The sequence below is a fragment of the Fringilla coelebs genome (genome assembly GCF_963513975.1).
Source record: "Fringilla coelebs genome assembly, chromosome: 11".
NCBI classification, from domain to species: domain Eukaryota; kingdom Metazoa; phylum Chordata; class Aves; order Passeriformes; family Fringillidae; genus Fringilla; species Fringilla coelebs.
Genome location: NC_140037.1, coordinates 23,480,402 through 23,506,311, shown reverse-complemented (window position 1 = coordinate 23,506,311; position 25,910 = coordinate 23,480,402). Strand labels below are relative to the sequence as shown.

Here is a 25,910-nt window from a genome sequence, read left to right as displayed (position 1 = left end):
CCCTGGGCACCCTTGGTAGCCTTGCAGTGGGCTGCAGCCTGTGGTGGTGGTGGTCCTGTCCCACAGCAGTGGGCTGGGTGCTTTCCAGCACAGAGCACTGTCTCCCCAAGGACTGCAAGATTTGGTGCTGATTATTAAAAATGACCCAAGATTATGGATGCAACTGAGGAATATTACGTAAGTTTAGTAGAAAAATGACCTGAATAGATGAGTGAAGGCTTGGGTTGGTTCTCCAGCTGCACTGAGCTCTGTCTATTTATATCACCTCTGGGCTTTCCAAGCCCTCTTTTAACTAAAGCTCATTTGATAATGCATGTCTTTTAAAAAGAAAATAATAATAATAAAAAAAAGGAGGAATAAAAAAAGAAAGAAGGAAAGGAGGAAAAAAACCCCAAAGATAAACACCTCTATGGAGAAGGTAGGGTTTTAATGAAGAAATATTTTATACTATTCTCCTACAACCTTAGGGCTAATAGCCTGGAACTGGTACTTTGGCTCCTTAAAAAGCCCAACAAGACAAGCCAATTACGGCCTCTGAAACATTTTTATTTTTAGTTCCTTGTAATAGCAATTTATCCTCGGCTATGGTACATTAACTGGAAGGAACAAGAAGTAGTAAGGTTTTGGCATCTTTGTAATAACCAACGGGCTGTGTTTACCAGGCTGTTAATAATGTGGGGTGGCTGTGGGCAGGGGAGAGGGCAGGGTGGGGATGGAAAAGGGCATCCAGTTAGTGCCTGGCTGAGATCCCCTCATCTGGGGAGGGCTGTATTGTCATTCATTATTTCCCTGCAGTTTGTTCTGGGAGAACACCGGCTCCTGTTAGCTTGAATGCCTCCGTTTCTGCTGCCCCAGAGCTGGTAGCTTGGCTCAGAGGGGAGGAAGGGCTGTGCAGAGGGTGCTGGTGCGTCCCCAGGGATGCTGGAGCTGCTGGCGCCTTTGGGAAGGGCTGAGCTGAGCAAAGCCAGGCTTCACATCCGCTCCCCATGCAGGGTGAGGCAGTGATGGCAGCGGGGGAAGGCCAGTCCTGCTCAGATTTGCTGCCAGCCTCATGGCTGCAGGGCTATTCTGTGGGCTGGAGAGCTGCATTTTCCTGCACAACTAGGGAAAAACATTAAAATAAGGGAAAACTGGTTTTGATAAAGAGTTTTGTTGTGAGCGAATTCCCCTCGAGGCTTCGAGTGGGAGCTGCCTGAGGCTATCCTGATTGCAAGCCTTCCCATGCAATTCCAGATAAACACTGTGAATGATAAAACCATGAGCATGCAGGACAGTGTTTGTCTGGGTTTGATTATCTGCCAGTGTGGGGGGATTTGAGCTGCAGCCAGGCAGGAGCTGCTGCTGCAGAGGTTCCAGCCCAGAGGCGGGTCTGGATGCCCGTGACCGTGTGCCAGGGGCAAGTGTGGGACCACGTCTGGCCTCTGCTGAGGCCGTGGGAGGAAGATGGCTGGGGCTGTGTGGGTTGGGAAGCTCTGTCTGCTGGCCCAAAGAGCAGAAGGAATGGGGTTTGCACTGGAGAATGGGGCAGGGCCAAGGCCCCTGTGGCCCCTGACAGCCCCAGGGCCGGTGCATGCTCGGGGTGCAGCCCGGGCACCCCTCGCTCTGATGTGCCGAGCTGGCAGCAGCCTCTCGCGCCTTCCCTATTTTTAACTCAGCTGCAATGATTTTTGATTTTTGGTTTTTCTTTTTCCTTTTTTCCCTCCTTCTTTCTGCAGTGACAAATCTGTGATTTCTCCTGCTCCCTACAAAATGCATTGGCCTGACCTGCCACTCCAGAAGGTGAATGGCAGGGAGTTTTATTTAGCCCTAGAGATGGGAACATTTAAAAAAAGGCTCTTCTGTTATATTTGTTTTCATTCCTAATGGCAGGAGGCAGGGAAAGGACAGTTCTGAAAGGTTTTTTTAACAAATCTCTAAGTCATGCCCCATCACCCTGGGCCTGCTGATTAGATCCAGATTGTTTCTCTCACTGCCTAGGGAGGGGTGTAGTCTGTGCTGGGAGCTGCGTGTGTGGATCCATCACCCATCTGAAAGTCCCAGGTACAGGAAATGGGAAAACCCCCTTCTATCAGGTTTATGGGCTGTTATATCCCTGCAGGGAGCTTTCCTTGGCACACTGAGGCAGGAGCCCTGTGCAGAAGGCTGTGCCCCAGGGGGCTGGAAGCTGAGCCCCCTGCCCATCAGTGGGCACATGGGAGGGAGGCATTGCCCCTGCTGCCCCCAAATCCCTCCTGTCCCAGCCTGGGGTGAAGCACTGGGTGGCTGCCAGAGCATCAGCTCTTGGCCCACGTGAGAACGTGTCTGTAGGCTCCTCTCTAGATAGCTTGCCCCACTTTTGGGTCAGTATTTTGCTTTTCAATAGATTTTGAGGAGTGTCTGTTTGGCTGTGGGTGCCACAGGTATCTGCTGTGAAGGTTCCAATGGAGGACCCCTGTGCCATGCCCCCCAAAAAGCTTCGAGGTTATAGATACCATGTGAATGTAAGGCAGGTGTTTTCGGATTTTTGCTCTTCATACCCATACAGCAGATTTCTGATCTGCTGACAAATCCAGCCCAGTGACACGGTTTGTGGCTTTGTGGGGTGTAATTTTGGCTTTGTTGTGTGTTGCTGCTCCTGGATTCAATCTGGGTTTTTAATCCTATACCTCTTTTTCAAAATCACATCTCAGCAGCAGCTTTTCTCTTGCCTCCCATCCATTTTCAAACAAAAAATGACAAAGCCTGTGTTTATTTGGGGAGGGGACAGGAGTTCAGCATGGATTAGTGGGATGCTTGCCCTTTAATAGAGTCTGGCTTGATACTGCTGCTTAGTCTGATGAGAAGAGTGATGCTAAAGGATGAACTCTCCCAGTGATTTCTCTGCAGTGCTTTTTATTTCATCAAGAGAAAATGGAGGCTGGACTCAGTTCCTTCAGTGTTTAATAATGTCCATCATAACGGAATACCCTTTATTTAAGCTGCAGTAGTAATTAGAGGCTTGGTGGTGTTAAGTAGCCATAGAGTCTGGCTCTGAGGAATGTTCATTGTACCTCATTAAATTTGGAATTGCTACTTAAAAGGCCAGAAATAAATATTCTGTTTATATTTCGGGGATAGTAAATCTAAATGGATGCTGTGTTTGCACATCCTCGTCTCTGCTCGTTCCTGCTGAAGTGAGCGAGGCACTGCTCCAGTAGGCTTAGGCAGCAATCAGTCTGCAAAACAGCCTAACCCCAAACCCAGCCCTGGTTTCATTGATCAAATGCAGGAAAATGATCTGCTGTATTACATCTAATTATAAAACATCAATATCAGATGCTAGATGCACTTGCTTGTTCAGAGGCACCACGTTGTAGCTCACAGTTGGCAGTCTCCTGTAGGAGAAGCTCTGGCAGCGAGCTGGGCGTGGGGAGAGGGCTGCAGAGGGAGATGCCAGAGCTCAGGTCCTTCCAGCTCTTCCAGGTGACTGGCTCCTAAATGCTCTTTAAGAGCTGAATTGCTTCATGTTTTCCTTCTGTCTTGCTGGGGCTGTTGGCAGTTAGAGGTGTGTCCTCTGCTCCTCTGCCCCCTCCCCTGGCTTGTGCTGCAGTGCCCATGGAGAGGCTGGAGCTCCTGATGGGCACCAGTGGCCAGATGGGTCCTGTGCAAAGGTGCTGACCCTGCAGGGGTGTCAGAGCCACAGCACAGCTTGGCTGTCAGGGCACAGGTGGTGGGCTCCTTGCTGTGACCTGGGCATCACTCCCCCCGCTGTGTCTGTCAGCGTTTGCTGGTTTTCCCCCATGGTGGAAGCCCCAGTAGCTATTTGGTGGGGTTGGCACTGGTGTTTAACCCAAAGCCTCGGGCTGCTGCTGCTCTCAAACCTCTGACACCCACCATGCCAGGAGGTGCCAGGGTGGGGGTCAGGACCTGGGGAGCAGGTTTGTTTGGCTGTGGGTGCTGCAGGTGCCGTCAGGGAGAGCAGGAGCAGAGCTCCTCACGTGGGTCAGGCACTGCACCTGGTCATGGTCCTGGCTCTTGACCCAGCTCTGGGGCAGAGGAGGGCTGGCAGCACAGGGCTAATTACTAATTACGAGCCGTCACACACAGTGGGGGAAATCTCTCCTGACGTGCTTTGAGATGTGCTCCCAGCCCGGAGCTGCATCTGCTGGGTCTGTGCTGCTGTGCAGGGGGACACCAGCCCTGGATCTGCTGGGTCTGTGCTGCTGTGCAGAGGGACACCAGCCCTGGATCTGCTGGGTCTGAGCTGCTGTGCAGAGGGACACCAGCCCTGGATCTGCTGGGTCTGAGCTGCTGTGCAGGGGGACACCAGCCCTGGATCTGCCTCTCCTGTTGGTGTGCAGGGGGACACCAGCCCTGGATCTGCTGGGTCTGAGCTGCTGTGCAGAGGGACACCAGCCCTGCATCTGCAGGGTCTGTGCTGCTGTGCAGAGGGACACCAGCCCTGGATCTGCTGGGTCTGTGCTGCTGTGCAGAGGGACACCAGCCGTGTGGCTGGGTGTGAGAGCATCAGCACCAGCCTGGCTGCTCCTCTGGGCCATGGGGCTCCATCCCAGTGTTCCAAGGGGTTTCCCACTGCGCCTGCTCCCGGCGGGAAGGAGTCTCAGACTGCTTCCTTATTTCCCATGGGCTAAATAAGCAGCTTGCTAAATGATAATGACTTTCCCTCATTGCTGATGCATACTTCATTTGACCTGGTCCCTACTTTGAAATTTTCAGTTTCCCGAGTGCAGCTGGAGCGTTCTTATTTAATTTGCATGAATTCTGTATCACCCACAATATAATTCAAACTATAAGAATTAAATGCTGGTGAGATCTCCTAATAGGCAGCATCAGTTCTATTGCAGATGCTGGAGCCTGAGATTGAGTGGCCCATGGAGAACAGGACTGAGGATACAGAAGGACCAGGAGAAGTGGTCTTACAAGCCCTACCCTTCCCACCAGGGAGGCCCAGTGGACTTTTGGGAACAATTTGCCATTTCTGTGGTCCCCAGTGATGCCTGCAGCACAGAGGGAACGCAGGAGACTGGTGCTCCGGGTGGAGATGTGCAGCTTGATGCAGAGGATGAGGAGCCGTCGCATGTTTCTGGAGGATTTTGTGAAACCAAAAGGAGAGATGCACATTGCAGCCTTGGAGAAAGGTCCGCTTTGTTTTTTAATAATAAAGGGTGACATGCAAGCTTTATTAACAAGGCATGTAGGGGAAAAAAGGCTCAAGGGATAACCCTGAAAAAGTGGTGCTAAATGTGTCATTTTTATGAAGCTGGTTTTGTGAAGAGTCCCTACATGCTTTGGCAGGAGGTTGCAGCAGGTTTACAGTAATTTGTGGAAAGATAGAAATGTTTTCACCCTGAAGTGAGAAGAAGGGCAAACAACCCCTGTGTTGCAATGCTTTTGAGCCATCTTCTGAGGCAGAGGCTGGCAGATGGATGGATACCTGTCACTTTGGGTCGGGAGAGATGGGTCCAGCTCCAAACAACCACGGATTGTGCTGGGGGCTGACGTGTGGACTGAGGAGCCAAACCCTTTATCGAGAGCCTGGATCCAAATGCCGTGGAGAAAGCTGGATTTTCACCTCTGTGGAGTTTGATTTGAAAAACATCCCCCATCTGAAATTGCTGAAAAGAGGGAAGAGTGATAAAGAACCAGCTGCCAGGCATCTGCCCCGAGGCGAGCAGGCTGCAGGGACATGACTGTGCTGGCACGGCCCAGGACGCGTCCCTGCCACCCTGGGACCGACCCTGCCGGCATCCTCTGTTTGTGCAGCCCTGCACAGCACTGCTGCAGCCCGCTGACCTTTCTGCTGGCACTTGCATTAGCCCCCCTTGGAGTGCCTTTGGACGCGCCAGGGTTTATTTCTGTTTCTAAGGCAGGGAGTGAGCAGTCCTTAGAGCTGTGCCCTGTTGCTAACAGACCCTTTGCTGCCGGGGAAGTCACCCCACCGATATCCAGGTCAAGAAGAGTTACGCTGACGTTTGGACATCTTCTTTTTTTCAATGTAATGGAATTGGCAGTCCTCAACCAAAAGCAACTACTAGGGGGAAAAAAAAAGTTTAATATTTCCCTCCTGATTGCTCAGTTCGGAGTGTGTCTGTTGTTATATTTATATTTGTGTTGCTAAGGCAGCGGTTAAAAGCGCTTTTCAAACTAGGTGCTGGTAAACCGTGTGGCAAGCCAGGGCTCTCTTTGATGGCACTGCCACCAACACGTCTGCACCTGGAAAGCAAGGACAAACCTGTCCCTGGAGGACAGCAGGGCTTCTCTCCTCCAAGAGAAATGCAAGCTGAGGCCACAGACTTCATGCAAGGTGTTCTTCAGCATTTCCCAGTGTCTGGAATGTATTGTTTATTCTTGGCACGGAGGCTGTGGGGCTGATGGTGACAAGTGTGAGCATCCTTTCTTCAGTTACAACGAGGAGATAAGAGCTGGCAGCATGTTTGGGAGGTCCTCGCTGTGCCTGGCTCTGAACGTGGAAAGGAGAGGCTGGACTTGAGGCTGGGCTCCCCTTTGATTTCTACAGGAGTGATGCAGATTAGTGAGAAAGTGACAGTTCATTTGCTTTTGCCAAAATAATGAAGAAGATGAGGGCCAGCCTCTCAGTGATGCACTTGATGAAGAGCACACTTTCATCGGTGCCAGCCAGCCTTACCTTTTCCCTCTTTTTTATGCTTTGACTTTGTTCTTTGGGTCTCATTAAGAGAGGGAGCGGATCCTTTCCCAATTAAAATGTTGACATGTTGAAGACGCTCTCCTTTCCCATCATTTTGCCTCTGTTTGTAAGTGGTTGCACCTTGCAGGATGAACCAGAATTAAATCAAGTGAACTTTGATTGAATAATGCAAGCTGTAAAACAACCCTTCTCCATGAAAAATCTCATTTCTTTTTTTATTTTTCTGGTTTTGATCCCCTAGTCTGCATGGAGATAACCTTGACAGATAATCCCATGGCTAAGTAAAGAAACTGGGCTGGAGGGAATGTGCCAGTGTGGGAAGGATGAGCAGCCCACCCTTGTGCCAGCATGGGCAGCACAGGCAGCTTTCACCTCTGAGGATGCCGACCCAGGGAAGAGGATTTCCCATCCTTGTGGCTGTGTCACTCCTTGTTTTGCCTGAAATCTGGAAGTAATTATCATTACTTGTGCTGTGTCCAGTGGTGGGGGAATTCCAAGCCTGGGAACGAATGCTGTGTCCAGCCCCTCAGGAGCCCTCTGGTTCCGTGTGGATGTGGGGGTTTCAGCAGTGGTGCAGAGCATCCTGAGCAGGGAGTACACAGGGAGGACATAACTCCATCCATTGAGCAGAAATCACGGGGAATGTGCTCGTTGGTGAATGAGTTGAGCCAGGATATGGTCTTTGGTTTTGGTTTGAAATCAATAGCCAAGCTCCCAGGGGTGTTGTTCCGAGGGGGATTTAGTACCAGGTCTGTATCTGGGCTGTGCCAGTTTGATGGCAGCATGTGTGGAGTCTCCTCAGCCTGTGGGATTTTGGTGGCAGTGGTCAGACTTTCCCTGTGGATGACCTTGGGTATTCCTTGGCCCCTGAAGCCTTGGTGATGCCATATCTGTGCTCTGAGTGTTTTAAAGCTCTTCAGTGTACCTGTATTTATTGAAATTTGCTGTCTGCATCCTCTCACCCAGCTGTTCCTCTCCTGGCTTTCCCAGGGCTGTGCACACACGGGGATGGAGGTGATGGAGGCAGAGGTGGGTGCAGGGGTCTCCCTGCTGCTGGGCACAGTGATGGGGCTGGGCATGTAGGGATGGAGCCAGCTGAGGCTCTGGGCTTGTGGGAGCTGATCCCACGTCTGCCAGCGCTGGGTGATAGTGGGGGCTCCTATCACCCTGTGAGGATTGTGCCAAAACTGCCTCCCATCCCTTCTGCCCTCCGTGGCTTGGCTGCTCTCAGCTCATTTGAAGGGCTGGGGGCTGCTGTGGGACCCCCTTGGCATGGCAGCCCCGGGACTGACGGACAAACACAGGGTCAGGTGGTTTGTGGGGTGTTTAGGTCCTCAGGTATCATATGCTTTGAAAATACTTGTGTCTGTTTGCTCCTGAGCTCTTGGCACCAAAGCCATCCGGCAGGGATGCAGGAGCTGCAGGGCCCAGTGGTTTGAGCAGTAAATCTCCAGCGTGACTCCCCAGCAGTAATTACTGTGTGAAAGTAATAACAGAGCTGTGCTCGGTGCTAGGCCAGCTCCCCCGGCTCGCTGCTCCTCGCCTGTTTCTCTCCGGGAGGCTCCTGTTTGGTAAATTAGACATTGTGCTGTATTTCAGAAAAGATTACACTTAACCGAGGCTGCCTGTGCTTTATGATCTTGGCAGGGCCGTGTAACCTCTGCTGGGGTACGACTGGATTTCACGTTGGGCTCTGCTGCAGTGGCCCCACTCCCTGCATCCTGCCGTTGTGATGACGTTAGCAGCAGACTCTGCTTTCCTTTATTTATTGAGACATTAAAGATGCATGCATTTATTTTTACCATGTTCATAATTGCCATAAAAGCAGGCCATGGTATCCCAGAGCAGCTCTCTGGGAAGGAGAACAGCCACGGGGCTGGGGCCAGGAGGAGCGTGGCAGAGAGAAGGCAGGACGGGGCTGGGGGGGCTCCCATTTCTGTCCTGGGAGGATGCTGCTGTTGTCCTCGAGGAAGGGGAGCAGAGCAAAGCCTGCTCCTTCTGCTGCCCAGGGAGCGAGGAGCAGCCCAGGGCCAGGGCTGGTGCTGGTGGGAGCCTGGGTGGGATCCCTGCGGGTCTGGGGGCACTTGGGGGGCATGGACAGGTGGGCTGGAGTGCCTGACTTGTACAAGATCCTGCATTCTCTGGGGTCCCTGAAGTGCAGGAAGGATCCTGGCCAGGCTGTGCAGATCCCACCATGTTCCATCACCGTGGTTCACCTTGCATCTCCCATCACATGCTACCATGTACCTGCCACTGCAAGGCACTGCACAGCTCCCCCCACACAGCTCCCCCCACACAGCTCCCACCACACAGCTTCCACCACACAGCTCCCACCACAGCCTCATGGCCTTCCCCCTGCTCTCTCCTCTCCCTTCTGCTTGCTTTTCCCAGTTCCTTACCTGCTTGCCAGCACCAGAGCCCGGGGACTGTGTAATCTGGGGTTAAAAGATGCATTTCAAGTGCAGAATGAGTTACTGGGTTTTGCTTGCAAGTACCAACTCCTTTGACTTTTCTCCCTTTCTTTTACTCCCCTCCAACTTTTAAGCATGTCACCCATTGTTTGCTTTTTTATTAATAACAGGGCCCACTGTCTCTGCAAATGAAATGATATAAAACAAAGAAAAGTGCCCGCATTAAATTCTCTGGCAGGGGATTACCTTGCTGGCATTTACATATCTATGCAATAAATATTTTAACATGTTAATTATACACTAATAAGAAAAATACCTTTTGAACTTTCAGTCAAATTGACACACACAGAACTGAGTCCATCAGGGAATTAAAAGCAATTAGTTTTGTAACAGAGCATAGTCACATTGTTTCTTCTCTGCAAATTGTTCTGTGGTCACCAGACAGCTTTTTTTTGGTGCAAAGTTGGTGGAAAGACTGACAGGTACTGGAGTTTTCCATGCCTGCCTCTGTCCTGCTCGCAGGGCCTGTGCCATCATGGGATGCTCCTTCCATCTCCAAAGGTTTCCTCCTGGCCCTGCAAACCTGGCTCTTCCCACTCGTGGAGAAATCAGACTTGTAACCATCTCCGTTTTCTTTTCCTCCTTCCAGACTGAAAACTACTCCTTTGATTCCAACTACGTGAACAGCAGAGCTCATTTAATAAAAAGGTACGTAGGCTTGCTTGGAGGGCTTGCTTTGCCCAGCCAGATCCCAAGGGTTTCATGTTCTTTCATACTGCCTTATATACTACTTGCTTATTTTAATATGCAAAGCTTTTTAAGAGTAATAATTCGATTTTAAAACAGTACTTATTTACCATTAAGTCCCATTGCTCATGGTTTGCAGTAAAGGAAATCTTTTTTTCCTTCTCTTTGGCTTCTTCATGCTGGGAAGGTGCAGTAAGTGAGGTAGAGTGCTGTTACCCTGACAACTTTCAGATTCTGAGAGTTTATTCCATTTGAATGCACAGGAATAAAAGGATAGATTTGGGTGGTGAGATCTCCCTGCCATGTGAGGCGGGGAAAATTAAAAAAAACAACAAGTTGTTTGGGGGCAGGTAATTGGGTTGGATGCAGCTCATGGCTCTAGCTCACTGTTTTACTTTGAATACGAAGGCAAACAGCACTTGGCTAGGCTGATTTTTTCCCATGTGTAAAAGGAAACAATCAGTTCAACTGCAACCTGGCAGTTACCTTGGGGAAACAGAACCTTTGGGTGAAACACTGCTGTCCTCAGAGCCTGGCAGTGGTGAGGGAATGTCTCTGGGGATTTCACACCGGGGTCACCCAGCTGAACCCTGCTGGGCTGTGTTAACCCAGAGGTGAGCATCGCCCCGGGGGCAGGAGGCCAGGCTTGTGCTGCCTCCCGGGAAGGGCACTGGCACTGACCCAGCGTGGTCAGTGCTCTCACCAGGGCTGCAGGGCCAGCTCCCTGCACAGGAGGAGGGTGCAGGATGGGGCCAGCAGCTCCTTGCCCACCTCCCTCCTCTCCCCAGGGCCTGGCCAAGGTGTGTGGGGAGCAAGCCATGCCCATGCCCATGGCCGTGCCCGTGCCCAGCGCAGCTGTACTCGGTGACTCTGCAGAAGCCATCACTGAACCACGGGTTTTACAGAGAGCAGAAGCCAGCCCTGAACTGTTGAGATCTGATCTGAGCAGTAAAAATATCCAATTATCTGCCTGGCTGAGATCCCATTTGTTTACATCTTAGGAACCTGAGCAGCGAGGGAGCTGCGAGCGCGGGTACACGGAGGGCAGGTGTGTTTGCCCGCGTGGCCCGTGGTGTTTAACCATGCTAATGTGACACTGAGAGCTGGCTGGCCTGTGCCACGCTGCTCCTCGCCAGAGAGTCTTCAGGCAGGCTGAAAAAACCCCAAATCTATTAATCTTTCCCCGTTCACAGCTAAGATAAAGGCAGGCAGCGCTCCCGCCTGCGCAGCGGGGCTGACTCCGAGGCTGTATTGTTTGGGAAATGCTGCTGCCGCCGATTCCCCCAGACCTGCCCATCCTTTAGGAAGTGTCAGCCGTGGAGGCACGTCGTGTGGCTGCTGCATTATGCTCTGGCTCACTGCAGGGAAGATAAATGCCTTGTAACATGGGCTGCCTGCGCGTTACGAGCAGCAGCTCCGTGTAGGACAGCGGTTCCCCCTGCTTTCCACCTTTGTCTTGTATCTTAAGTACAACGGGTGCCAGGAATGCTGTGCAGACATCTGAGAACAAAAAATATTTTCTGTAACATACTGTGGCATCGTTCTCATCCTTTGCCTTTATGAAGATGTTGTAGTTCTGCTATCTTTGGTGAGTGAATCTTCTCAAATCCAGCACTTAATTAATCTATTTGTACTTTTCCTGTGTTGTCTGCCTGCCTCTCTCGCTCATCTATACTCACACAAATGAATTGTAGATTTGTAGTGCTTTCTTAACTTAAAAATCTTTGATGTCACCTGGAATCAAAGTCAGCGGCTTCAATAGGGACATCTTTATTTAAAAGGTAATGTTTGAAGGTTTACCAATTTATATGTATTTCAGAGCTCCCCCCTCGTGTGCTTTTGCAGAGCATTAGATGGTAGGTGGTCTGCTTGGTTTCCGTGGAGACACAAAAGGGCTTTTCAAAGTAATGAAAATCTCCAGCTCTTTGGGGCTTTGAAGCCCAGGCTGAGTCTTTCACTGACGTGTCACACCAGATCAGCCGGTGAGAAAGTTCAGAAGTGGGTGCAGGTGGATCCTCCCAATGAGTGCAGTTCTCCCATGCCACGGTGGGTGTCCCCAGGGACACCCTGATGGCTGTGCCACCTGGGGCAGGTGCATCTCAAGGTGTTCCTGCTGCTCACAGCACCCCTGGTCCTGGGACATGGCCCCTCTCAGGGTGTCGGGGTCCCAAATGCAGCCAGAAATGCAGCTCTTCATAGAGTCACAGAATGGTTTGGGTTGGAAGGGACCTTAAAGCCCACCCAGTGCCACCCTGCCATGGCAGGGACACCTTCCCCTGTCCCAGGTGCTCCAAGCCCCAGTGCCCAACCTGGCCTTGGGCACTGCCAGGGATCCTGGGGCAGCCACAGCTGCTCTGGGCACCCTGTGCCAGGGCCTGCCCACCCTCACAGGGAAGAATTTATTTCTAATATCTAAATATCATCTCTCTTCTTCCAGTTTAAAACCATTCCTCCTTGTCCTATCACTATCTGCCTGTGTTAAAAGCCACTCTCCCTCTTTTTTGTATGTCCTATCACTATTTGCCCATGTAAAGAGTTACTCCTTTAGGAACTGGAGGGGCTCTGTTCCCAGAACATTGTCCAGGATGAGCAATCCCAGCTCTCTCAGCCTGTCTTCATAGGAGCTGCCCTTCCTCCATCCCTCTGGCCTGGGGGCTGCATTCCATGGTGTTGGGGCTGCTCAGCCCAGGGGGAAATCTGGGAGCAGCTCAGTCCTTGGTCTTTGCAGCAGTGGCTGTGCTTGCAGAGGCTGTCAAGGATGTTTGACTGTGTATCAGATTTCCTTAAAGCTGCATGAACTTGGACCCAGAATCACTGGTTTATTTTTAAAAATAAGAATGCATCATCATGATTAAAAGACATTCCTGTTTCCGGGAAGACTTTTGTTTTTAAGCTTGAAGTGATTAAGACTTGGCTTGTAACCTAAAAAAATGGGGTTTAGATCTTGTGTAACTTCAGTATGAGGTAGTGCGACTTGAGAGAGCCAAGTTGTAGAAACAGCTCATTTAATGTATATTTTTAAAAATTGGTTTCAAATCCTGCTTCACTCTGAGCTTCTGTAAGATGCAGGGCAGCCTGAGGGTACCCAGAGGCTGACACCAGGGCAGGATCAGCCTGCAGGGTGGTGCAGGCTGGATGCTGTGTTCGGGGGTGCAGAGGCACCAGTCAGGGAGTGTCCCCCAGTCCCTGCCCAGCTCTCCATGCCTGGCAGTGTCACTGGGTGTCGCTGGGTGCTGGGGGGGCCGGGACCTCCCGTCCCTGCAGGTCCCACTGCGGCACCACGGGCTGTCAGGGCCCACCGTGTCCCAGCCAGAAAGTGACAGCTGTGTTTCCCCAGCAGCTCCACGTTCAAGGACTTGGAGGGGAACAGTCTGAAGGACAGTGGCCACGAGGAGAGCGACCAGACGGACAGCGAGCACGACGTGCAGCGGGGCCTCTACTGCGACACGGCCGTCAACGACGTGCTGAACACCAGCGTGCCCTCCATGGGCTCCCAGGGCCCCGAGCAAGGTGAGCCCCTGCTGCGCCCCGGGGTGCCCACTGCCCCCACGTGCCCCTCTGGTGCTGCCCCGGTGGGTGAGGATGCTTCGTGCTTGCTGGGGATAGCGCCGTACATCGTCTGAGTGCTGGGTGGGTGTGAATTAATCTTCACACCACAACTGTCAGGTAAGCGAGCAGTTGGGATTATCCTCTGCTCACAGGCAGAAAACCCAAGGCCCTGAGATGTGCCTGACAGCGAGGGAGTGCTGGAGCTGGGATTAGGGCAGGAATTAGGGCGCTGTGCCCAGAGCCGGTCCCTGCCCACCTCCCCTCCGGAGCGCTGCTGGTGTGTGCCCTTCGCAGCACTCCCATCCCAGCTCTCCCAAAGGTCAGCAGAGCATGTGGGCAATCAGTCAGGCGTCCCACAAGGGATTAGCTCCGGCCAGTGGGCAAGGGTTTGCATCTTTTCACCTGCATAGGTGGCAGCTTTCAGCTCTTCTCGTGCCCATGTGCAGGAATGAAGTCCTGCTCTGAAATCTGACTGGTATTAGCTGGAGGAAGGAAGTCAGAGGAGTTCAGCTGAGCCCAAGTGTCGTTTGTACTTGGGCATGAATGTCGCTTTTAATGTCTGAGGGATGCAAACATCCAATGCAAACATCCTGTCTTTTTCAATTAAGGAGCCTGAGTGCGGTTTGGTGCTCGGGCGCGGGAGAGCCTCGGGGCACTTGGCTATATCTTGAGATAAGCTGGAGCTGAGGCTCAACTGGAAGCCCCACTGCTAAAAGACTTAAGGATATGAAAACAAAATGCTGTGATTATGAACTGGTCTTCAGCTGTTTAATTCAATTCATGGTAAACATCATTAAAAGCCTTTGTTTTGCTGTCATAAAAGAGTCAAACGGGGAAGAGAGAGTTCTTGCCATCTGCGCCACCGGGTGTGGGATTTTTCTGGGGAGAATCTGATGGCTGTATTAATTCTCGATAGAGTCTGTTAAATGGCCATAGTTAACCCTGTGAGACTCCACGAGGAGGGGAACACAGAGGTCACCTACACATTCCACGCTGCCAGCCGCACTAATTGGAGAGGGATGGCATCCGCAGCGATAATGTATTTCCAGACAACCCTACTGTGGCCAAAGATGAAAAAAATTAAACATTTATATAACTGTACAGTGGCAGTTTAATTCTCTGCGGACCAGTACCGTGTCAGAGAATGCAGGCTGATAGCTATCATTTATTATTCTTCTATTACAAAGAAATGCTTTTTCATTTCGATCAGGAGAGGGTTTCCTAAGATGCATTTGTAGTAAGGGATGACTGTAGAAGCAAAAATGTTCATAATTGATTCCCATCCTGGTGAATGGTCTGAGCAACATCTGTTAATTTTTTGTCACATTTCTTCAGCAAAAAACCCAATCTCAATGGACTGCAGATAGGGTTTTACAGGGATTACATTTCTGATAAGTCTGCGTGCTGGCTCTGATAACAATGCAAATAAGTTAAAGAGGCTGAGTTGGAGGCAGAGCTCATCAGAGGAGTCAGATGGGGGTAAATATGGTTCAGTCCATTGTAGCATGGACTCCTCACTGCATGTAAAATACACCCAAAATCAGGTGTATTTCCAGAAGGTGACTTCTGAAGGTAGCCTGTCTGTGTCCCAGTCCTGCAATGGCCCAGGGGGTTGGTGCTCCTGGGTCTGGTTTATTTTTGGGAGGAAAGCAGCATGGTAATGCTGCACTGAGGTCCAGCTGCACCTGCAGGCAGGTGTGCCACAATCAGCTCTCTTGTCCTGCAGGACCCACACTGTCTTGTGTGGAAGAGCTCGGGGTGACCCTGTGAGGTTATTGGGGTGCTGGTGGAGCAATGAGAGGAGCAGCACAGGCGGGGAAGTGAGTGGTTATTGTCACAGAAGCTGAAAAAAAGGTTAAAGAGAGTGTTGCCTGAGCTGATTTGTGAAACAGGAACTGCAGAAAATAATCAGGAAAATCAAGATGCTGAGATGATGGTGATAACAGCAGCTCCCACATGATTAAAGAGATGGTTTTCACTTGGTAATTTTTACCTGATTTTGGGGCAGAGTGGCAGGGTGGGGAGAAAACACCAGAAATTCATTCACAAGGATGTGCAGAACTAGTTCATTGCAAGGATGTGTTGGCTGACTACTGCTCCAAACACACAGTCCTTGTCTGGAGAGCAGCCTGGCAGCTCATGTAGCCATGCTTTGCTTTACTTGTTATCCCTGCCCAAACTGCCTCTGATGTAATCCCAGAGTGATGGGGTGGGGCAGCAGTTGTTGGAGTTTGCTCCTTGATGGTAATGCTCTGGCTGGGAGCCTGGTGTGGCTCCCCTGTGGCCGGTCTCTGCTGGGCTTGGACCCCAGCTTGAGGCACCACGAGTCCTTCAAGAGTTCTGGTGGGCAGACATCCTTGTAGCTGCCTGGCAGAGGATGATCCCTGTGTGGTGGCTCAGGGTGGTCAGTGTGGACCTGTCTGGCCAGCCTTTGCCTACTGAGAAGCTGCATTTCCTGCAGAGGGAGGTAGGCTTGGATGGATCCAGGCTCCTTTGTCTTCTTAAACCAGTGGCACCCGTGGTCAGTACTTAGGTGTGGGAGCCCCGGGAGCTGCTGGTGTTTCACTTTCCTGGTGCCACTCTTGGGTGGGAGTGACACCAGCTGCCAGTCCTGCTGGCAGGAGCCCTTTCTCCTCCTTTGGAAATGACCTAGATTTCCAGAAAAATGGCAAACCATAGTGTGGAGAGTGCTGAGCTTTAGTGGGTAGCAGCAGGTGATCAGAAATACTGCCTGGAGCTCAGCCACGCTGCGTATTTTGGGAGCAGGACTTCTGCCCAGTCCCTCTTTACCTCAGGATCTTAATTATTGATTATAAATTCATCTGATGAAAAGATGGCTTTAATTGCTCTAATATGTACCCAATTTGGAGTTCATTATAGCCCAGGATTGTTTTCCTTCCCTTGCTAATTGGCACCAAATGGGATGCAGAGGAAGGCGGGCACTGGTGCCGTTCCACCTTCAGCGATTGCCTGGCTGCCCCTAATTGTTTGTTTATTTGTGGAGGTGCTAAGTGCTGCTGGAAGTTTATCCTAACGAGTCCTCAGCTGAACCTCCAGACGGATTTCTCTGAGAGAGGGGTGTTTTCAAGCAGCTGCTGGATCTCAGCGATGTTTTGGGATGGCTGGAGAAGTCTGCTGGAGGATGGGACTGCATCCCGGGCTCCCCTTTGTGCCTTGGCCTATTTCCCCGCAGGATGGGGTGGATTTCCTCTGTATCCTGCTGCACCTGAGGCTCCAAGGGCAGCTCTGGAGGAAGCCCTGGTTTCCAGGAGGAGCCGAGGTGTGGAGCTGGTGCAGGGAGCCAGCAGCACGCTGGCCCTGAGGACAGGTGTGGGGTGAGGCTCTGGTGGGAGCTGTGCCCTGGGCTCTGGACCTGGCACCTGCTGCTCCCAGCACCACGGGCAGAGCCCAGCGGGAGATGTTTTCCAGCCCTGCAGACTGTGGTGGTGGTTTTCCCTGGAAATGGCAGCACGGACCAGCTGTTCACAGGGTAATTGAAAATTCCATTTTATCAGAAAGCGTTTGCTGTCAAAAAGTTTTATCTTTACTTCAACAAAGAGGCTGATTAGATCCCTCAGGACCTGAATTAGCATCTTTGAGGCTGGATACTCTGTTTTGTGATTCAGGTAGTTATTCCTCCCTTGGTTTTCCTCATACTGGTACTTTTTTCTTTAAATCCCTTTGCCCTCTTCCAATCATAGTGTTTGTGCAGGTTTGGCTTGTTTTCTTTGTGTGGATGTGCACAAGCACCTAGATATGCTTAAATGTATTCTACTGCCTTTTTCACCTTGCCTTGAGCAAGAGCCACTCTTGTACTCTCTAAGTCATGGGAGCTCCTGCCAGCATAGAAATCAGAAAGGAGATATTTCCAATATAAGTTTTTAATGTTAGAAGCAACAGATTTCGCACTTATCTTAACTCTCAGTGCTGGCCAGTATTTTAGCCATCAATTACAGAAAGAAAATCATTGGTCCAATGAAGCAGTGATTCACTGTTTAAGACAAAAATAGAAAATATGAAAATAATAAGCACACGCTAATCATAAAATGGCAGTGTTTGAAATAGTCACCACAGACAGAAAATAGTGAAAAAGCTTTAAAATCAAAATGAGAGGGTTTTAAGCAATGTCAGTAATGGATCTCTACAGAGAATTGCTTCTAAAAGCATCGTTTCCACTTTTCTGGTGCCAGATCAGCAGTAAAGGTTCACGTGAAATGTCATCTGGAAAGACCTGATCCCGCATTCATTTCCACATCTGTGTAACTTGGCTCACAGGGGAGATTTAATTGTGTCTGAGTCCCATAAACTCCAGCAAGGTGAAGGGCTCTTTGAATAGAAATGGGTTATATTTAAATAGTTATGTTAAGTCTTCTTTATACTATCTCACAGTATAGAAATAAGATTTGGATGTAAAGGAGAAACGGGCCTGTGATATTCGCTGAAACTTTTCCTGCTGGTTGCATCCCAAATTATTCAGATGTATCATCATTTAGGGGATAAGGTTTTATCTGGAATATTCCAATTGGTTCTTATGCTCATCTCCATAGTATCTGGGTGTATTTCAGTTGTGAATTGAGAACATGACTAATGGTATTAACTGGAGGCAAACACAGGTATTAGAAACTGTTGATTTTTTGTAAGCTGATTTCCAGCAGTCGTTCTACCTACAACCCCCTTTCACTCTGCAGAAAAGCCTTTCTGTAGAGCTGTGTGCACATAAAGACCTCAGTGACATATTTGAGGGCTTTGGAGGCTGCATTTCTCTGGAAGCTTCTACAAATTAATAAAAGTACCTAATTTCTTGTATTCATACATGCAGCACAAGACATAAAGTATGACATTCATATGTGAGTGACAGCACATCCCTTAAGATGGATGAATGCTGTAAGCTTTCTTTACAGGGCAGTGTCAATTATTCCAGCTCCTCTGATTTCTGTATTATTGCACAGCTCTGGTAAAGCAGCCTCAGTGAGCTCAGTGGTGCTCCTGCAGTGGCCAGCCTGGAGGGAGCAATCAGCTTCTCAGAGTACTTTGAAAGCCTCAGAAGGATTTTCCTGACGAGTGGGTAAGCTGGTCTTTGGGAAGAGGAGTTGATTGGCTTATGATTCCCACACTTTTAAATGATTGCATGTTGAAGATCCGGGTTCAGCTCTGTGTGGAGGTTACTGATGCTTTTGTCCATGCTCTCTCCATCCTCCCCAAGCTCCTGCTCACATTTCCTAGCTGGGGTTGTGGAGGGCATAATGTCTTTTGTTGGGCCATTGAATGTAACTCAGCTCCTTCTTCAGAGGGTGGTGTGGACAGGCAGAACTGGACAGAGGGACAGGTGGCCCCACCTTTGAGCTCAGCTGCCTTTACCTCTGTGCTGCAGCAGAACAGGGCAGGGGGCACTTGAGGAGGGTTAATCCCTGCATGGAATTGCTGGTTGGCACAGACAGATCCCTTGTGCTGCTCTCACTGAGCACAGCTTGGAGAAGTCCTTGCTGGAAGGTTCTGGGGGGCAGGGGTGACACTGAAGTCATCTCCGTGGCAGTAAGAGAAGCCCATCCCTCTTTGCAACAGCAGAGCTAAATAACAAACAGATGTGCAAGAATCTCCTTTGTTTGCATAAGAAGCATTGTCCTATATCCCACGTTCCTGGCACTCTTCCTACAGTTTTCAGGTTCCTTCAAAGATAGTTCTTGTGGAGTCTTCCTCACTGAAGTTACTCCATTCAGGGTCACAGGAGTTACAACCTTTAGATCCTCAAGTTTTTTCCCCCTAAGCACAGAGAACACTCAGCAGATGTGAACATTTTGGCAACTTGGAGAGGAAAATTAAAACTTGAATCCATGCCCTGTTGTGTAGGTTTGCAATGGATGAATGATCAGCCCAGAAATTTGGAGAGTTTCTACTGTTTTATTGTACTTTTTAATGAGATTTTGTCAAATTCAGTCATTGCTTACCCATATTTTTACTGGGTGACTGGAGAGCAATTTATAGGAGATATGAAGAAGAGGTATTTCAGATTAAATTTCAGCTTCTATTTCTGCTTGGTTTTGTTAACTGTTCCTAAACTCCAGCCCAAGGAGAAGCTTTGCAGAGATCTTTGTCTCAGGGCTCAGCTGAAGATGGGGTGGTTCTAACCCTGTCTCTTCCAAAGCCTCCTTTTCCAGAGCCACTACTCAATACTTGGATTTTAAGATATTTGAAGATAAGCAAACAGTCCAGGCAAGCTTGCAGCTTCCTTTTGCCTTAAAAACAAGTCAGAAAAAGGCTCCCGTGGCCTCTTTTGCCCCTCTGCCAGTAACTTCTAAGGAAGCCTTTAACACTTTCCTTCTCACAGCAGTTAAGCCTGGCAAAGTGGACAAGGTAATGGCCATCAGATTTACCAGTAGGGAAGGTATATGAATAAAACCAAACCTTCTGCTAACACAGCAAGCCAGCACTTCCCCATCTCCTCCTGTAATCAATCTACATCGTTAATGACTCTGAAAACAGACTGAACTGCTGGGGCTGGCACTGGGAAACTTGCATTACAAACTAACCATCTCTTATTAACCTTTCGGTGTTTCCTTCACAACACTAATTAGAGCCAAATAAAACCAATGTTTGTGAAACTCTTAAGTTAAAATATAATTTTCAGAGAAAATATGGTAAACTCCAGAGCTCCTGTTTGCTTGGCCTTTCTTTTTAATTATGATAGGGGATGGCTGTTACTTGTTTTACAGAGGCTTACATGATTAATGCTGCAATGTTACTGTAATTAAAACAGCAAAAAAAAAAAGATGTGATTGGGGCCTCTATAATTTACAGACATCTCGGCATTCTGGTGGCAGAGCTGCTCTAAGTGTTGCAAAGACGAATCATAAAAATTTATTCTAATTAAAATTGCCAGATTGACTAAACAACAGGTGACTTATATAACTTGAGCGACTTGCACTTGGGGTGAGAAATCATCTGAAATCAGTGAATTATACAAAGCTGCCTATTATTCTGCTAAATGGGAAAGTGTGTGCTTACCATGGCAACCCGCATCAATTTTGCAGCCTCTGGAAAATACAGGGCCCTTTATTAAAGGAATAATCAGCACCAGCAGCGTGGTGACCCCGGGCTCTGCGGGGCAGGGACACGGCCTGGGGGCTTGGGGCAGCCCCCTGGGCACAGGTGGGGCCAGCAGGTGAAACCCTGCCCTGGTACCTGGGGCTTCAGGTGTGAGCCAGCCCCTCCAGAGGGGCTGCCACAAGTTGGGTGCCTGTTGTTTTTCCCTCCAAAGTGGGGTGCAGTTGGTGCAGTTACATTTATGTGTGTGATAACGATAAATCGTTTGGACCTCTGTTAATTGGGCTGCACGCTGCAGAGAGCTGTAAGGCAGGGACTGTGTCTCCCCTGGGTGCAAGGGAAGGAGCCCACCCATCTCCAAGCTATGGAGATATGGGTGAGTGTCTGAGCTGCTGCAGTTCCTGCAGGTATCTGCTGAAGGGAGACACACCACTGGGTTTGTATGTAGATTGTTTTACTAAATGATCTATGTAATAATATATAAGTCAAAACTCTGTAATAGTTGGCACCAAACAGCAAAGAGAACCCGCAGCTTTTATCTGTCTTGAGGGAAGTGCTGCCACTCAAAACTCGGGAGTGCTGTATTTTATTTCTCATACAGCATATATGAATGTAAGACTAGATAGTTTTAAATGGGTCACAGAATTATTAAGAGGTTTGGCAGCCTTTCCTCCTGGTGCACGCAGGTACGTGGGGAGTGGGTGGGCTGGGGAGCAGGAGCGTGGGCTGTGCCAGGCTCTGGCTGGGTGTGTGTTGCCTTTGCACAGTCATTTCCCCTTTCCTCCTGCATTTAACCCCTGTGTCTGTTTGGAAAATAAGTTCTTTATAGCAAGTATTATTATAGATGTGTGTTAGTCACGATGTGTATAATCACAGTACACATAAGGTGGCCCCTGTTTTTGCTGAGTATCTGTAATGGCAGTGATCAGTTTCCCCACTCTCAGCACTAGCTCCCTTAGTGTTTTTATTTTTCAGCAGAAACCCCTTTTTGTTCCATTTTCCTTATTGTATTTCACCCTTTTCCAAGTGTGAAGAACAACTTGCTTCACAAGTAACTGGCTTCATTGGCTGCCAGCACGTTGTGTTTCATGAACAGCATCCACAGCTGGCTGGGGGTGCTGGCACGTGGCAGCAGGTGACAGGTGGTCACTGCTGTGTCCCCTCACCTCTGGGCAGTGACAGTCACACCTGGGGCAAGGCACTGGAGCTGGGTCAAGATGGTTCAGGCTGGAGGTCTGGGTGTCACAAATAGGGGAACATCTGGGTGTGTGGAATGACTGGCTGTAGTGAAACCAGAGCTTTATCCCAAAGAAATCCTGGCTGAGCGTCAGTCCCTGCAGGAAAAAGAGTTTAAATTGAACCACAGGGAAAAAAAAAGGGAAAAAAAGATGAAAAGCCCCCTCTCTGAATTGAAGCAATAGGAAATGAAAACTGCTGAGATACACTGTCATGTGGGTAGTGGTGCTACCAACCTTGTGCTGCAGTAATTACCTCTGTGCATGCAATTTGTGCTCGGCTACGACTGATTTCCCACATCATCCGGTGCCCAGGCTATATTCAATCAGTCCCAGCTGGAGAAAGCTATCTTGGATCATTTGGTGAGATTTCACCACAGATGCCACCTTGCATGCCAGGGAAGGGCTGCAGAGCCACCCTGGCACACGGCTGGCGGTGTGGGGACAGGCACAGCAGGGTTCCTCTGGCCAGGGACATGGGGTGCCCCGTCCTGTGGGGTGCTGAGGACCTGCAGCTGCTGGGGGGGAGAGGCCAGGAGCTTCTGGCACTTCCTGGGGAGAAGTCTTGGCTCTGCTGGGTGCGTGCTGGAGGGAGAGCGGGTTTTGTGGTTGTTCCTGCACTGTTTTATGTGAAAAATGAAAGAGTGAAGAGTGTCGGTTGGAAGTTTTCGTGAGAAGCCAAGGGAGGTGGGTGTCCTCATCTCTTGCAAAATAGGTCGAGCACTTGATTTCCTCTGACTGCTTTGGAAGTGTCAGCTTCAGTGAGGAGCTGAGGCAGAGCGGGAGCTGTGCGAGCTGAGCGCGCGGCGCTGCCTCGCCTGCTCGGGCACGTTCTGCCAGCTCCTGCAGGAGCCAAAGGGCTCCGAGCCATTTGCCCCGGGACAGGAACTTTCTCAACTCAGCTACCTGTGATCCTGGATTAGGTACAGCTTGGTGAGAAGTTATAAAGGGGTAGCGCTTGTGTGGGAAGAGGAATTTGGCTGGAAGCCTGACGTTAAAGCTGTGCACAGTAGTAATTCAGGAACTGTCAGAGAAGGTTTTTTTGGGAACAGTAGCTGCATTATTGGAGGGTGTAAATACCTTTGAGCAGGGTCAGGCATACTCAGGTGTGTCCTGAGAGGTTTTTATGTGTATACTGGACTTTAATTTGTTTTTTACTCTCTGTGTTTACTAGTCCATCATCATCATCACACAATGGTAAATATCATCTACTTCCAACCCCCTAAAATGGGCAGGGACACCTTCCACTCTCCCATGTTTCTCAGAGCCCCATCCAGCCTGCCTTGGACACTTCCAGGTGTGAGGCACCCTCAGCTTCTCTGGGCAAGCTGTGCCAGGGTCTCACCACCCTCACAGTAAAGAATCATCCCTAATGTCTAATCCAACCCGTGAGTCTAAAGCTATTTCCCTTGCCCTGTCACTCCATGCCCTTGTCAAAAGTCCCTTCCAGCTCTCCTGCAGCCCCTGTATTTGTTGTTTGTGCCACTGCAGCTCTCCAGCCCGTTGCAGTGGGAGCTGTGAGAGCAGGCTGTCCTGCTGTGTGTCCTGTGGCAGGCTCCCAGGGAGCCACCCCTGCAGCCCAGCAATGCTGAGTGCCTGGCAGCACTCACAGGATGACTGCCATGTCCTGCATCTGTTCTGACAGGCGGTGCTTCTGCAGCCACTCTCTGGCCAGTGTGGGTCGCTGGGATGCATTGATTTACAGACCTTTCCTGTGCAGTGCAGCCTGTCCCCATGACAGGCCACGAGGCACATGATAACTCAGCAGCCTAAATTATTCAGGCAAATTGAATGTGTTTGGCTTGTTCCAAACTTTTGTTTCCTTTCAGTGCTGTCAGGTAGCCCTGATGCTTGTATTGCAGCTCATTCCAGTGCCAAGGAGACACAGACAGCTCAAGTATAACTTGTGTTTTACCTCGTTTGTCGCTTACTTCCACCTTGTAGGGCTCTTTCTGGGCACTTCTGTGCCTCATAGAAATGTTTAGCTTGCACCTACTGATTGCTCCCCTCTGGTATGCTGCTGGGTTTTGGGAATTCTCTGCATCATGTGGTGGAAAAGCCCCTGTAAAATCCCAAAAAAATTCTGTGTCAGTTCCACCCTTTAGCGGAAGTATATTCACTCATGCAAAAATTTTGACCCATTAGTCATCACTGTAGGATCCAGAAACCCCATCTTAACGAAGACAAGTAATTAAAATTAACAATTCTACCTGCAATTCCCTCATTGCCTGACCTCTCCTTTGTCAGTCTTCCTCCATTGTTACTAGGTGGATATGTTGAATTAATTCACTGTAAAAATCCACACAAGCCCTTCTGTGAGCAGCCTTGCCTTGCAAGCACCAGCGAGCTATGGCAGGCAGATGGAGAGGAGATGCCTTGTCAGTGCAGACATGTCCCCTGGCTTACTGGACACTGTTCAGGAGCTTCTGGGATAGGTGAACAAATTGGCTTTCACCCTCCGAACACGTGCCTGGAGATTTAGGAGCTCACTCAAAGCCTTTTGAATCCACCAGGATTCTTTCAGCTGAGACCACTGGGCTTGAAATAGGACCCGAGGGAGATGGCATCCTCAGGGATGTGCTCTGAACCTTGCTGGAGACATTGGTCATCTGAGCCTGTGTTCAGAACCAAACTGAGGGAAGAGGAGATCTCTGCTGCTGAGCATCTCCCTAATTCAGTGAACAAGACAGAGCCTTGGGAGATGGAGATTTGCCTTGGAAAATTCCAGCTGCAAATGAGATGCATGATTTTAGGAATTAGAATAATTACCCCCTGGAACAGGTTCCCAAGGGATGTGATATATTCTGTATCACTTAGAGTCTTTAAATCACATTTGCATGTTTTTCGGAAAAGCGTGCCTAGTCACTCAGAGCGAAGGGCTGTGCTTGAGGAGCACGGTGTGACAGGCTGAGCCTCCCCTGCTTTCAGGGCAGGAGTCAGCCTGGTCCTGCCTGGGCTGAGCTCTGCAGATCCCTGCAGCAGTGGGCTTTGGCACATCCTGGAGAAGAGCTCTCCGCTGTCCCTTGGCCGGTGCTGGCGGCTGTGCAGGAATGTGCAGAACTGAGCAAGTATGCTGGGGATGATTCAGAAGCCAATTCCCCCAGCCAGAATCTGCCTTCTCTTTCCAAACACACGCAGTCCCTTCCTCTGAATCAGATGTCCCCAGGCGCTGAGCAATCCTGGCTGTATCAGTGTTTCCAGGACCTTCCCTCCCACCACCCCCTGAGTGATGAGAATATTTTTGTAGTTCTCATTTCCTGGCCTTTCCCTTTCATCTCTCAAAACAGCAAGTAAATGAACAGCCCTTTAGTTTTTAGTTACTGCTCTGCACCCAGTGAGCTATCAGAGGCTGTTGACAATGACTTTTCTCTTTTCCATGCTCCTGCCTGCAGGATTTGGGGAGATAATTCATTTGGTCCTGGTGCTTTGTCAACTTTCAGCACTTGTAATTGCCTAATGATCAGTGCTGATGCTGTTGTTAAGCCTGTTAAAACTTTGTCCTGCTGAACAGCCAGACTGTGCCTGTCTCATCATGTTGTGCTTGCTGTGCTGACTGGGGCTGCCTTTGATGCTCCCACCCTGGCCCCGTCTTTGGTTGCTGCTTCCACCCACCTCAGCACTGCCGAGGGGATGGATGGATGCAGCAGGGTGCTGCCCACGCTGAGGAACTGCACCTGGAGTTACAAATAGCTGAAGAGTAATCCCACAGAGAGCCAGATGCTCTCCAGGATGAATCCCCTCTCGGCCCCAAGGAGCCTGGAGCTGGTTGGTGAAGGTGGGCTGGTGTCTGTGCCCTGGTGGGGTTGGTGAGAGCAGCTCCCTGGAGCAGGCTGTCACTGGTAGAGCGCTGCTGTTTAGCAACATCTGCTATTTCTGCTTTTCCATCTCTCTTGTGCCTTTTCCACCATCATTATAGTGTTTTTAGGGCTCTAATTGGCCACATTTCATGCTACCACCTCTTTTGCTGCTCATCCGAGGTGCCCAACTGGCTGGTGCCATCTCTGGAAGCCCCTGTCGCTCATCCTCGCCTCTTCCAGGGCTGGTTTTTAATGGCACACACTGAGCATTAGTGCATTACCATCCCTTTTCCAAGAGCAGTCTCCATCCACTCTTCTCTCGTCCCCCAGTGCCTCATCCAATTTAATTAATTATACTTAGTATATTACGCATCCTGTCAAAGTTTTTCCTTTCCGAGGTTTAATGGTTTTTTAATTCTAATGCATGCTGCATGTGTAAGTGTTTTAGCAATGAGGCGAGCGTGCAGTGGCAAGGAGGCAGCGT

General features: G+C 49.9%; 1 protein-coding gene across 2 annotated transcripts in view; it reads left to right on the top strand.

The window, feature by feature from the left end:
* PCDH19 (protocadherin 19) overlaps positions 1-25,910 on the top strand; it is a gene marked incomplete at both ends in the record, with an annotated part of 54,731 nt that overhangs the window by 17,722 nt on the left and 11,099 nt on the right. The window contains 2 exons of one of the 2 annotated variants that reach the window (XM_084212786.1): positions 9,707-9,765; positions 13,145-13,314. In XM_084212786.1, coding sequence (XP_084068912.1) covers positions 9,707-9,765; positions 13,145-13,314 — 229 coding nt within the window. Of the gene's footprint in view, positions 1-9,706; positions 9,766-13,141; positions 13,315-25,910 lie in introns of both variants that reach the window. The other variant, XM_084212785.1, reaches the window with a different exon arrangement.